The following is a 13,547-nucleotide window of genomic DNA, read 5'->3' on the forward strand; positions in this document are numbered from 1 at the left end:
TCTGGATAGCCAGTGGTAGATGTTTAATTCCAGGTTGGCATTAAACATATTTGAATTAACCAGTGTGTTTCAAGAATGAAAGGCTATTTCTAGAAAATGCACAATTATGTCAAATAAAAATTTGCTGTTTATTAGGTATCTTCACCCTCAACCCGACCCTTAAGAAGATCTTATGCTTACCTTCATTGGAAGGTTTAAGATGTGACAACCTTAATAAATCTTTGTGAGACCAGCCATTTCTCTGTTTATACTTGGTAACTGCCAGAGCAAGGGCCATGCCACCTTTGTCATTGTACCAGTCTGCTATGGCCTTTCTGAGGGCTCGACCCCACATGCCACATTTCATGCTTTCCTTCAGATCTTTCTTAAACTGGATAAAAGTAAATAGATGTGTAGGAATGCGACAAACTTCAGACACAGCTTTAAATGCAGCTTGTTTTGTGCTTATGTCAGAACACTGGGAACAAATGGCCAGCGCAAAGAGCATAGGCTCCTGCTTTGCGGTTCTACCTTCTTGACTAAATGACTTTATTTCTTGTATTACTTCACATCCTCTGCCATCTTCAATCAATCTAATTAGAGCTTCAGCATTTTCAAGGCCCAGTTTCTGTTCTTTAATATAGTAGGTTCCACCTTCAGAACCAAAACATAAGAATCGATGTAGTCGATTCATATCAGTGACTTGCCACACGTAGCCATCTTCAGAATTGGCGATCTGCTTCTCATTCAGTGGTTGCATTTGGTTTACTGATTCTTCCATTTTTCTCTCTTTTCCAGGTTTCTCTTTTAGGAAACCTATCCAAAAAAAGCATAATGTTATTACAGCTAGACAGAAACAGTAAGTTATAAAAAGGCAAACGATATTTATTGATCTGTGTTTGTTGAAATCTGTTATTGTAGTCTGTAGTAAGTGATGTATGATAATCAGAAGTAAAAACTAAGAAGCCATATTTTTAAGTGATAGTCTGTTGCTTCAGAGACTAAGCAGGCATGCCGGAGTAGGGGTCTTGAGGCCTAGAGAGAGAAGAATCAATGGGCAGGGAGGGCAGTACTAGTAGCTGACACTAAGAAAAATCTTTATTCCTGAATAGGTTGAGTATCCAACATCCATTTTTTCCCTCCCTCCTTTCTCCTATCCTTTTTTAAGCAGTCAAGTTTTCCATGGAAGGCGAGGCTTTTGCCTAGCCTGAAAGATTGAATTTTGATTGCTCTAATCCAGTGGTTCTCAAAACGTGTGTATCAAAATGACGTGAAGTGATTGTTAAAATATACAATGGTGGGTTCTATCCACCACTTCCAAAGTTTCTTAATCATCAAGTCTGGGGTGAGGAACAAGCATTTGTATGTACCACAAGTTATCATCATTCTTCGTGCATGTGACTGGTACAGGCATTGGGCATGTCAAAACTCCAGCCAGTGTGACATGTTAAATCTATATTCTTTTATTCTTAAAAAGAATTGGGCTCTTAAGAAAGAATGTTCTGTTTTCTGTCTTGATACTATACACACCTAGAATGGTGGCAGCTACCTTCAGCTATCAGGGAGCCAGGTTTTTTTTTTTTTGTGGGACCCTTGCCGGTGGCTGGGGATCGAACTGGCGCTGCAGAGGCTGTGGGCAGCCTCGCAACCCAGCTCTCAATGGCTGCGCTACCTGGGAGGCCCTATCAGGGAGCCAGTTTAAGAGAACATACCTACTTAAAAGGGCAGTCGAAGGAAAAAAAAAGGGAACCTGGATCCTTGATATCATGTATCTACCTGTGACCTACTTACAAATTTCCTAATATATAATAAATGTATCATTAAGTAAATTTGTAAGTTTTCTGTTACCTATAGTTGAGAGGATCCTGATTAACATTCCATTAACAGAGCTGATTTATAGTTTATGTCATCTGAACTTTCACACTTTCTTCCTTCATTATACCTAAAGCTATTGGAACTAGCTGCCTGGCAACAATATTCCTACCTAATGAAACAACCACAGTTGTCTACACTCCACCAGTCTCCTGCTACTCTCACTACTGTACAGTTGTTTATTCAGGTGCCTGCAGTTATCATTATAGTACACTGGGCTTCTCCCTGTGGCAAACAAAAAACCAACAGAAAAACTTCAACAAACATTTACCACAAACTATGTGCATGACAATGAAGTTATTCCTGTTTCATGATAAAGGTAAAAAATTTGGGGGCCTCCCTGGAGGTGCAAGGGTTAAGTGCAGCACTATGAAGCTACCCACAGCTGCTGCAGCATGACCCCAGGCCAGGGAACTGACCCACATGGCACAGCAGACCTCTCCGGCCTCACCTGCTGCTTCCCTCAGCAGTGTATTTCAGTCGATCTGCCTGTTCTGTTCCCCACTCTGTCTCTGGTGAATCCTCTAACACCTCCCCCCACCCTGCACCTCTGGCCTATACCCCAGTTATTATATACATAAATGAATAAATCTTTAAAAAGGAAAAGGTGAAATTTTTTTCTGCCCTCAGGGAAATCATAGTCTCTTTGGTGAGGCAGAAAAAACACCAAATGCAGCAAACTGCAATTAAGCGTTCCTACAGTAGACTACTGTGAATGAGCAAAGGCTAAAATAATGCTGTCTCAATAATCCAGGAAGACTTGCACAAAGAAGGGAAACTGAAAAAGTGGAATATAAAGTTTGGGGAACGGTATCTCAGAAAGGGGATTTAGAAATCTTGCTCGGTGTCTTTCAATTTTACAAATGGAACGGTCTGAGTATAGCAGCATAGATGGAATAAGGAACACAGATCAAAAGAAAGTTTGTTTTGAAGATGATACAAGATTGAGCATGTTCATATTTTTTGGGGAAAACTAAGGATGGAATCCTAGTGAACATTCCCAAATAAGACCTATGGGGGAAAAAGGCCCCCTTAAAGGAGAAAAAGGAGGGGCACACAGAGTTAAAGAAAACCAGAATAAAGTAGTGTCATGGGCCACAGAGGTACCCACATGGCGCAGCATATCTCTACTGTCTTGCCCGCTGTTCCCCTCAGCAGTGTATTTTGTCAGTCTGCCTGTTCTGTTTCCCACTCTGTCTCTGGTGAATCCTCTCACCCCCCCATATCTCTGGCCTGTACCCCAGCTCTTGTATGCATAAATAAATAAACCTTATTTATTTATTTATTCATTTATTTATTTACTTATTTATACAAGCACTGGGTACAGTCAGAAGCTCGGGAGGGTGAGAGAATTTACCAGAGCCAGAGTGGGGAATAGAACAGGCAGACTGGAAATACACTGCTGAGGGAAGCAGCGGGCGGGGCAGGAGAGGGTATGTCACGCCATGTGGGACCCTCACCGGTGGCCGGGGATCTAACTGGCACTGTAGAAGCTGTGGGCAGTTTCGCAGCTCAGTGCTCAACCGCTGCACCACCAGGGGAGGCCCAATAAATAAATAAACCTTTAAAACAAAACAAAACAAAACAAAACAAAACATAAAAACAAGCAGTGATTTCTTGTACTACACAGTATGGATTAACAGAACTTCTTTCTGTTTTATATTCATTAGACCTGGAATATTCAGAGTATGTTTTACAGGACTAATACTACATTATTTTTAAGGATTCCACTTTTCTTCAATGTATGCACCTGAATAGTTCTTCAAAGTCTCTTGATGATTTGTTAGTGGAAGATACTACCTTTCATCCCAAGAGGTGACTTTTAAACAGGACAGTTTAAAAGACACAACAATACAAAAAACTGGTGCCAGGAATTCCAGTAACCATCATTCAGACTGGCAATGGACATGAGTAGATCAAGTCAAGTGTGAGGCGATAAAAAATGGTGAGCAACTGGGCAAACATGTGACAGCATGTTGTCTGTGCAACATGTGACAGCATGAAGGCATGCATCTTAAGCAAACCGGCTGCCATGTTATATGTGTCTAATGTGCCAGACCTCATTTTTTCCAAAGAACTGGAAATTTGGATTTTTATGTGAACTCTTAGGGCCAAAGGTTAACAATATAATTAAAAATTTTAACTCCTCTTTCTGATTATTTCTAGGATGCATCAAGGACTAAATTTTCCACAACACTCATTAAGTCGGGAATCAAATAAATGTTAGTTTTGATCTATTGATTGGGCACAAAAAACACTTTCAAGTTCACAGCAGTATGACAGATTTTTAAAATAACCACAAATTACTGCAAACAGCTTTGGATTACGGGGACACTCATTCCAGTATGGCTCTTAATAAAGACCCTCTGTGCCTCACAAACTTGACTTCAGAATACTTAATAGCGCAAGATACCCAACAGAAGGCCCCCGGTTTGGGGGCACAATCTCGCAGGGAAAAACTTAAAGGAAGTTTCAATTTTTGTCTTAATCAAACACTGAATACAAAATTCAGCTCCTCTTCCAACACAGTCATGCTTGTTTTAAGATAAAAGCCTTCCTGTGGATTTCGCTCAGTAAAGTCGATGTTTATTTTGCGGTTTTACAGAGTTAGTAACACAACGCTTCCTAACTGCAGGGCAGCGGTCACGAGCTCGAAAAGCAAGGAATTGGAGTGTTATCCACCAAAGCATTTTTTCTCTGAAAGCCAAAGGCCCTTCTTGGAACTTGCAGCTTCATCAACACATCCTTACTCGACTTTCACCCTAACACCAGCATTCCTGAAGAACCTGCTGAAGGAGGACCATTTCGTGATCCAGTGAAAAGTGCCATTTTCGGCTTCACTCATCACTTAACTTCAGCACCATCAGGAGTGTTTGCAGCTTACTAACACCACGCATTTTCAATCCCGTTGCCTTTGAGGCAAACACCCGTCCAGAATCTCGCACAGACCTTCCTCCCTCTGCCTCGCCCTTCCCTCCAGGACCAATTCGCCGGCCTTATTCCCACAAAGCTCCTTCTTCCCGACACCCAGATCCCGGGCGACGCCTCTCCTGGCCGAGACGGCGGGAGGAGGAAGAGGAGGAGTAACGCGGGGCCTCCGGGCGCCGGCCTGGGCGCAGCCCTGCAGGCACCAGCCGCGGCGGTTCGCGTTTGGGAAGGGCCCGCCCTCGGGGGTCCGCCCCGGCCGGCTCGGCGGGCTCCACAGCTCAGCTGGCCCCGTTAGCGCGGCCCGGCCGGGCCCTCGATGGTTTGCTTCGGCCGCCGCCGCCAGGACGCGGGTAGGGGCAGGGAGGCCGCCTGAGACCGCACAAAGGACCCCCAGCCGGCCGCCCGCCGTTCCCTCACCTGTGCTCGGCGGTCGGGCCTCCGCCGCCGCGGCGCCCCAGGGAGAAGCCCTGCGCAGCGGGAAAGGCGCCGAGGAAGCGGCCCGACGGGCGGGGAAGCTGCAACTCCAGCACCGCCGCCGCCGCCCGGGCCTCCAGGTTCGGTTCCCGGGAGCGAGTCCCGCCCCTTGCCCCGCCCCTGCCCCGCCCCTGCCCCGCCCCCTGGCGGCGGGCGAGGATCCCGGATGTTACCTCCCCGGCGCGCCGAATGCCCGCCTCTTCGCCTCGGCTCCGCCTCCCTAATCCGCTACGGGTGCTGCACGGCCTAAGACGGGTTTCGACGTCTCTGGGGTGGCTAGAGCGTCCTCCCGCGCTCTGTCGCGCTGCAGGTGACGGCGCCCGGAGGCTGTCGGGAAGTAGGCGGGGTGACGTAGGGAAGACGAGCTCGGCGGCGGGTTTGCCGAGATCGCTGTCCGGTGGCTGCTGGTGCGGGGGGCGGCCGGAGCGAGAGGTGGAGCGGGGCGGTGTGTGGCCGGGGCCATGACGGGCAATGCCGGGGAGTGGTGCCTCATGGAAAGCGACCCCGGGGTCTTCACCGAGCTCATTAAAGGATTCGGTGAGAGCCAAGGGGACTGTCCTGGGCCGGGGGTCACGGGAAGAGGCCCAAGCTGGTGCCCTGCGGCCACCTCCCACCCGCGGCTCTTAGAGGGGGCGCCTCGGGGAACCTGGAGTCGGGGAGGGGGAAGGCTGGGCTCCCGCCCGCTCCTCAGCCCGGGGCAGTCACGCTTCCTCCGGCATTTGGAGAGCCACACCACGAGGGCAAGGATCCCGCCTGGCTCGTGTGTCGCTGTGTCCCCCGGACTCGGCACTCCACGCCATGCCCCGGCGCCCCGAGTCCCCCCAGGCTTCTGCGCTGCTGCGCCCCTTCCCGCCGCCCTGGTCTGCGGGCGCTCCGGTCCCGGGCGCCGGTGCCCAGGTGTCCAGGCCACCGGTCCCGCAGGGCAAGCTAGGGTGTGGTGCGCTTTCTCTAGGGTCGGGTGTCCTGAGTCCCAAGCCTCCCCGAAACCCGAGGTTCTAGTTGTTGGAAGCAGAACAGCGCGAGTGTGCCCCTCGCTCCGCGGGGCGTCCACGCGCGCCTGCCGCCTGGGACTGCTAGGCCACCTCGCCGGTTCTTTTCGCTCCCGGCTGGTTTCTGGCTTCCGGTGAAGTGTGTTTTCTTGAGCTGTTGCCACATCCTCTCCTCGTAATATCTCTGTTGCATATTCCTTGCCGTCCCTCCTGAATACTCAACATATTTGGCTTTTTATCCTTCCCTGCCCCTCCTCTGTAGGTACTGTATTTTTATCTGTTCATTTGCACAAGGATTGTGAATTGTAGCTACTCTGTGTAAAACTTAGGCTTAGGGGTAAAAATTAAACGTTGATAGAGTCTCATCCATAGTTGAGTATTTGGAATCTCATTAAGCATATTTTGTTCCATTATATTTTGGCACACTGGTAGAGTTTGGGAATATTTAATGCGAATAAACCATGACGATTCTGAAGAACTGATAAACTCTAATATGGTGTATTGATTGTTGTGTTAGAGTATGAGCAAAATGTTGTAAGAGCAGGTGGAAGAGCACAGGCAGAAGGAAAAACATACGTATTAGTGATGTTAAAATATATGACTTAGGGACCAAATTTTAAAGTCAAAGTGACATTTTAAAGTCAAAGTGACTAAAGCACAATGTAACAAACTGGAGTATTTCAGTCTGGAGCAGAAAAGATAAACTGAGGCCAGATGGTATGCCATTTTGTATAGTTTGGATTGTCTGGTAGTCACTGGAGACTTAGCTGTCAAAGAATTTAAATGCTGAAATGACATTTTTTTAAATTAAAAAAGGTTTACTTTGTGTACTGTGTAGTCTGGACTAGAATGAATTGAGAGGTACTGGAAGTCTCTTAAAATGGACTGCGTCTGAGATGATTGGCTTTCATGAAGTAGTGGGTTAGAGAGGAGGGGGTACATTCAACAATTTTAATATATTTAAGTCAACAGGTACTGATAGACTGGATCTAGGGAAAAAGGTGAAAGAGACTTCCTGTTTTCTAGCTTGAGTGGTGAGAGGACTAAGTAAGAGAGGAGGCTTCATGGACAAGAAGGTGGGTCCAGTTTTGGACATACAGGTTTGAGATGTCTGCAGGTTTAGGTGTATATATTACTTTTCAAAACCTTAACTTATGACATTTTAAAGTCAAAGAAATTTTGTACTAGGGAAGTTTATTAATCCACTCCATTTACAGCTTTTGTTTCATTTGTGCAGAAAATTTGGAATTAAAAATGATTTAAATAAAGTATGTGTAAGAGAGTGGTATGTCAATATACCTTTTGTACCTGCACTTAAGAAACATGAATAATAGCTATTAAAGGCTTGACTCTTTTAGCAGGAGAACTTTGTAAGAAACTAAATGATGGTAGTTGTTTATTATCAGATAATTCAAAGAGAAAATAATAAGTTCATTACTATGATTTTTTTCTCATCTAATTCATGCATTTAAAAAAGCTTTCAGAAGATCTTTCAAAAGTAAAATATCCTGCATTATGAATTGTATTATAAATTTATTTTAAAAGTTTCATCATTGAAGGGGACACTAGTTGTGGATGCAGTGACTCAAGACAAATTTTGGTGGAATACAGTATGTTGGCAAAAGAAAGTTCTTATTAAATTAAGGAACAGATAGGGTAGAACTATACTTTTATTTGGTGTGTTGCATACATAATACATAAATGCATCAGTCTTCTATAAAACTGACAGTCTTCTATAAAATTAGAAGCTGTAAACTTCTGCTTTCTGCCAATGTATGGTAATAGGAACTGGTTTTACTTTTCCTGCAACAAATCAATGACCCCCAGCTTTCACTTTGAGAAACTTCAAAAATGGATAAATTAAGTCTAAAGTAAAGCAGATCAAGGGAAATAATAAAGACCAGAATTAAATTAGTGAAACAAACAAAAAAATCAGTGAAACCAAAAGTTGATTTCCTAAAGATCAATAAAATGGAAAATCCTTTAGTTAGACTGATCAGAAAAATGAGATACAAATTAGAAGAGCTGACAGCACTAGATTGTTTAGATATTAAAAGAATAATGAGGGTGTATTCTGAACAAATTTATGGCAATAAGTTTGACAACTTGTATGAAATGTATGGATTCCTTTTAAAACACAAATTATGACGCTTATTCAAGAAATAGATAACCACTGCAGCCTTACATAAGAAATTGAAATTGTAATTTGAGATCTTCCCACCACTAGGGCCTCCCTAGTGGTGCAGGGGTTAAAGTCAGGGCTGTCAAGCTGTCAGCAGCCATTGCAGCATGAATTCCATCCCTGGCCAGTGAGCTGATCCACATGGCGAAGCAGACCTTGCCTGTTTTGTCCGCTGCTCCCCTCAGCAGTGTATTTCAGTAGATTTGCCTGTTCTTCTCCGCACTGTCTCTGGTGAATCCTCTCACCCCCCACACCTCCGACCTCCACCCCAGCTCTTTTATGCATAAAAATAAATCTAATTAAATAAAATCTTCCCATAAAGAAAGATAACCAAAATGGCTTCACTTATGAATTCTATCAAATATTTATGGACTAAATAATGCCAGTTCTGCACAAACCTTTCAAAAAATGGAGAGGAAGGAATACTTGCCAACTCATTCTGTGATAATGGCATAAGAAAGACATAAAAGGAAACTACTGAACTATATTCATCAACAGATGCAAATATTCTAAACTAAATTTTAGCAGATCAAATCCAATGATATATTAAAAGGACAATACATCCTGACTGGGGTTTGTCCTAGGAATTCAGAATTGGTTTAGCATTCAAGAATCAATGTAATTCACCAATTAACAGACTAAACAAAAATCCATATAATTATCTCAGTAGATGTAAAAATCATTTGACAAAATATAACATCTGTTAAGAATTATGGAGTGGGCCTCCCCTGGTGGCGCAGTGGTTGAGCGCTGGGCTGTGAAGCTGCCGGCAGCCTCTGCAGCGCCAGTTCCATCCCCGGCCACCCTCGAGGGTCCCAGTTGGTGAGACAGACCTCTCCTGCTGCGCCTGCTGCTCCCCTCAGCAGTGTATTTCGTCAGTCTGTCTGTTCTGTTCCCCGCTCTGGCTCTGGTGAATTCTCTCACCCTCCCGTGCTTCTGACTGTACCCAGTGCTTGTATAAATAAATAAAATAAGTCTTTAAAAAAAAAAAAAAGAATTATGGAGTGTTGGATTTTACCCTGCTTGTCAGTTGCCATTTTTATAGATGCTGGCTGACAACTTCTCCTTTAGAGAGGAAGGATTGTATTACTCATGGCACAGCAGGCAGCAAGAGATTCATGGTTACATAGGTTTCCTGTCCTCCAGGTCCATGGAAATGCTGCACGTGTTAGTCTGTGTCACAGTTAAGGAATCTTGAGCTTAAGAAACTTCCAATTTTATGCAGGGACTGCTAGCAAAGCCATTCAACCTTTGGCTGCATGGAGACATGCAAATAAGTCTTCCCTGTGATACAGGGAGACAAGTTTGTTTACTGCATTATATCCTTGAAAAGATAGTCCATTGTTTATGGAATATCTGGAATCTGGCAGTTCTCAAAAGACAAGCTGAAACAGGATAAACCCATTCAAAATTGTTTCCTTTCAAAGTCCATCCTTCATTTCTATACCACATATGCCATTAACTACTCTGACCTGATCCACAGGGCTGGTACCAAATCTGTTTAATTTATCTCTTGTAGTGTTTACATTAGAAAGGCAGGTGGCTTGTCAAGTTTTTATTTTGACCTTTCCATTTTGCTAAGACATTAACCCAGCTAGATGTGTTGGTGATTGCATAGGCTACTTTGGTCTGCAAGAAGAATGTCTAAGTGGAATTCCAACATCCTCAACAACTGTGGCCAGTGAGTTAAAGCATATCTGAATGACTTTTGCAGCCATAATGTTCTTTCGAAGATCACTTATGACCACTTTTATGACCATTTTTATATGTCACCTGCATGTTTTGAGGAGTAAGGAGAAATAAGTTAATTTTTCTGGCTTTCACACAAGAAATGAGTGTAGTAATGAGGCTATACATAGTACCTCTGAAAGCAAGTGATGTTTACAATTGTTGAGCACCCAAACTGGGATCTCCAATTTAGATTCAGTTCAAATAGTTGTGTCTAGTCCATGTTTTGTGAGCGATCGCCTGCTGTCCAATTTTTCCTTTTTGGTCAGATTCACCAGCTAAATGGCTTTTGTCTATACCACGGGATGACTGAGAATGAGTTTGGGCAACACATATGGGTGTTATTTTTTTGTGGGAGTACAGAAACTGGGGCCCTGCTTACTGCTTTTGATAGACGTGTTAAGGGAATGACAATTGTCAAAACTGTTAGGAGATAGCATACTTAGCAGGCAATTAAATTTAAGGCACTGCAGCAGTTTGGGAGAACCACACCAGGATATTTTTCTTGGGGAGAAAGACTCCAGGTGTATTTTTGAGAAAATTTTTTTTGAAAGTAGTTTCCAAATAGAAGTATTTTATGCCACTAGTATCATATTAATGTTAGTCAATACTTAAATTTTGAAACTTAATTTTATTGCTCTCTCGCTTTGGAAGTGTTTTGGTTTTGTATGACAAATTATAAGATTATTCTTTTAAAATCCAGTTCAACTATGCATGAAAAGTTTTTGTGTTGGGCACAGATATAGTAATGGTCTCGTCTACTTCTGAAGTGCATCCTGTATATATTTCATATACAGTTTATTTGTGATTCTCTGTCTTTGAGTTGTGTGTGCTTGATTCCTACTAGACTGTGGAGTTGTTTGTATTGTGAAAGCAGTTTATTGTTTTCTATCTTTGCTGGGATAGAATGGGATGTTCATTGTTTGACAACAAATAACCTCACAAGAATTGTGTGGATTAGATGAAGCTGGTGGTATCCTTGTTTTATACATGAGGAAAGTGAGACACTAAGACATTTTCTTGTTCAAGGTGAAACACTTTAAGACACTGCTGGGATTAAAACCCAGGTATTTTGAATCATTGCTTATTTTTCTTTCCATTATACCATGTATTAAATGAAATTGTACATGAGAGGTTATAAGATTGAATGTATATAAGGAGATAGATGCTACCAGCTGAGTACCATCTCATACAAAGAGATGTGTATGTGTTTAACAGAAAGTTATTTAAACACCATTTGAAATTTCCCCCATACAGAAGATGTGAGCATTCTTTTATTCACTGAATATTTTGTTCTGTTAGGATAGAGTGATTTAATATTTTACTATTTTGCAGTTGATTTCCAGTAGTGGTAACCAGTTCATCTTTTGTGCCCTTCTTGACACATAAATATAGCTTCACTCATAAGGTTTCCACCTCCCCTTCAATTAGAGAATACTTAGCAGTCTGTTGCTAGACATTCAGGTTGTTTTTCATTCTTCCCTACCACAAACAGTGTAGTCTCAGCCTTTCTCTCTCTCTTGCCCACACACACACACACAAACACACACTCACACTCTAATATATAGTGAGCACTTAATAGATATTTGCTGAACAGAGCAAATTGAGACATGGCATGATTTGAATGCCCAAACTCATATTGTTGGTTGACCAACGTTTTTGTTTGTTAATCATAGGAGTTTGCAAGTGGTCTAAAGATTTTTCTAACTGTCACTTGAAAATAACTGGAATATTAGAAAGTGCCCGTACTTTGGAACCAGATGAGGGGTTTAATTTTCTGGCATATAGTAACTAGTAATTTGAACTAGCCTTTTATTATTCCTAAACTTCTTGCATGAAATATGTTCCTTTCAGGGATCAGAGAAAATGCATTTAAAGTACTTTATACATAGAACACACTGGTAAATGACTTTTTTGTATTGTGGTAATAATACTAACTAACATTTAGTCTAAAATCAGGGACTGTATTACATGCATCTCCTGCATTATCTCATTCCTCTCAACAGCTCTATTAACATTGGAACAGAGAGGTTACATCGTCATGTAGGTAGTAAATGGAGAAGCTGGGATTCATGCCCTGGTAGTCTGAAGGCCAGGCTCAAGCTGGGCACCATTACTTTGATATATATTATAGGATTTGTCCACCTAGTGCTATTGACATTTTGGGGTAGACAATTCTTTATTGTCAGAGGCTGTCCTGTGCGCTGTAAGATGTTTAGTGTCTCTGGCCTCTACCCATTGGATTCAAAACTCTCCCCTCCCCAAAACACACACACACGTACACACATGTACACACACGTGATAATAGTGACAATAAAAATGTTTCCAGACATTGAGAAATATTCTCTGGGGGGAAAAATAACACTGGTTGAGGGCCTCTATCCCAGAGAACGAGCATGTTTAGGGAAAGGGAGAAGGACTCTTGAGTTTGTTGAAAATATGAAATGGAGTTTGGGAAAAGGGTTGGAACTAAATACGTATGAAACTCCCTGTTAAGTGGTAATTACTACTACTTGAAAGTATAGTAAGGAAAAAAGAATTTTCTTCTAAGAGCGGAGCAGGGGAAATTACGTAGTTGAATGAAAAGAGTGGATGGCAAAGAGCCAGAGATTGAGAGTCTGAGAAGGAATAACCATGGGGAGGTGTTTCAGTGAAAATTAAACTCTTGAAACTTAAAAATTATAGAAGGAATATACGCCCATGGTAAATAGCTAGGAAATAGAAAAAGAAGTAGTAGAATTTGGCTCTGAGTTTTATCACATTTATCATTTTAATTTGCCATGTCTTATTGCCCCCAAATTTGTAATTCTTGTAGTTGATATTTTGATAGTGAAGGAAAAATGCGTTATTTTGTTTCTGAAGAAATAATTTCTATTTCAGGTTGCCGAGGAGCCCAAGTAGAAGAAATATGGAGTTTAGAGCCTGAGAATTTTGAAAAGTTAAAGTAAGTATAATTTTAGTTGTGTTAACAAAATAATGTTTATACTTAAGCAAATTTTGTCTGCTTACTTTAGGCCAAATACATTGTTTTCTTTTTTCAGTTCTGTGAGGTAGGTCTCATTAGATAGCCAAGAACTTGAGACTCATAGATAAGTAACATGTAAGAGAATGAGAACTTCCTGTAATTTTTTTATCTACAAGTATTATTTGGCCAATTAAAAAAAATAATATTCACTTATAGAACAATGTTGGAACATGGAAAACAAATACTAGATTATTGCACAAAAGCGTAACTAATAGTATGCTTCATATTGTGTATTCTCTGCATGGCTAGTGATAATTCAGAACATATCTACATATCACGTTGCTTCTTTGGGAGGTTGCAGATCAAATTCCAAAAGTAGGCAGATACCAGGAAGTATCTTCCTCCTCCCACCTTCTTCTGACTAGAGTCA

At 42.3% G+C, this 13,547-nt stretch overlaps 2 protein-coding genes across 4 annotated transcripts in view; one reads left to right on the plus strand and one right to left on the minus strand.

Annotated features, from left to right (window-relative positions):
* Window positions 1-5,303, minus strand: part of RO60 (Ro60, Y RNA binding protein) — a 21,346-nt gene extending 16,043 nt beyond the window's left edge. Inside the window, exons 1-2 of one of the 2 annotated variants that reach the window (XM_037495767.2) lie at window positions 5,197-5,303; window positions 181-795 (exon numbers count right to left, since the gene is read on the minus strand). In XM_037495767.2, coding sequence (XP_037351664.1) covers window positions 181-760 — 580 coding nt within the window. In that variant the 5' untranslated portion in view covers window positions 761-795; window positions 5,197-5,303. Of the gene's footprint in view, window positions 1-180; window positions 796-5,196 lie in introns of those variants that run through there. The other variant, XM_037495768.2, reaches the window with a different exon arrangement.
* A 341-nt stretch (window positions 5,304-5,644) lies between these two features.
* The window catches only part of UCHL5 (ubiquitin C-terminal hydrolase L5), a 39,389-nt gene continuing 31,486 nt past the window's right edge, over window positions 5,645-13,547 (plus strand). Inside the window, exons 1-2 of one of the 2 annotated variants that reach the window (XM_037496094.2) lie at window positions 5,645-5,790; window positions 13,033-13,096. In XM_037496094.2, the coding sequence (XP_037351991.1) occupies window positions 5,715-5,790; window positions 13,033-13,096 (140 nt within the window). In that variant the 5' untranslated portion in view covers window positions 5,645-5,714. The remainder of the gene's footprint in view (window positions 5,791-13,032; window positions 13,097-13,547) is intronic. The other variant, XM_037496095.2, reaches the window with a different exon arrangement.

This window comes from Talpa occidentalis, unplaced genomic scaffold (genome assembly GCF_014898055.3).
Source record: "Talpa occidentalis isolate TD23 unplaced genomic scaffold, MPIMG_talOcc4v2.1 talOcc4.8, whole genome shotgun sequence".
NCBI classification, from domain to species: Eukaryota; Metazoa; Chordata; class Mammalia; order Eulipotyphla; family Talpidae; genus Talpa; species Talpa occidentalis.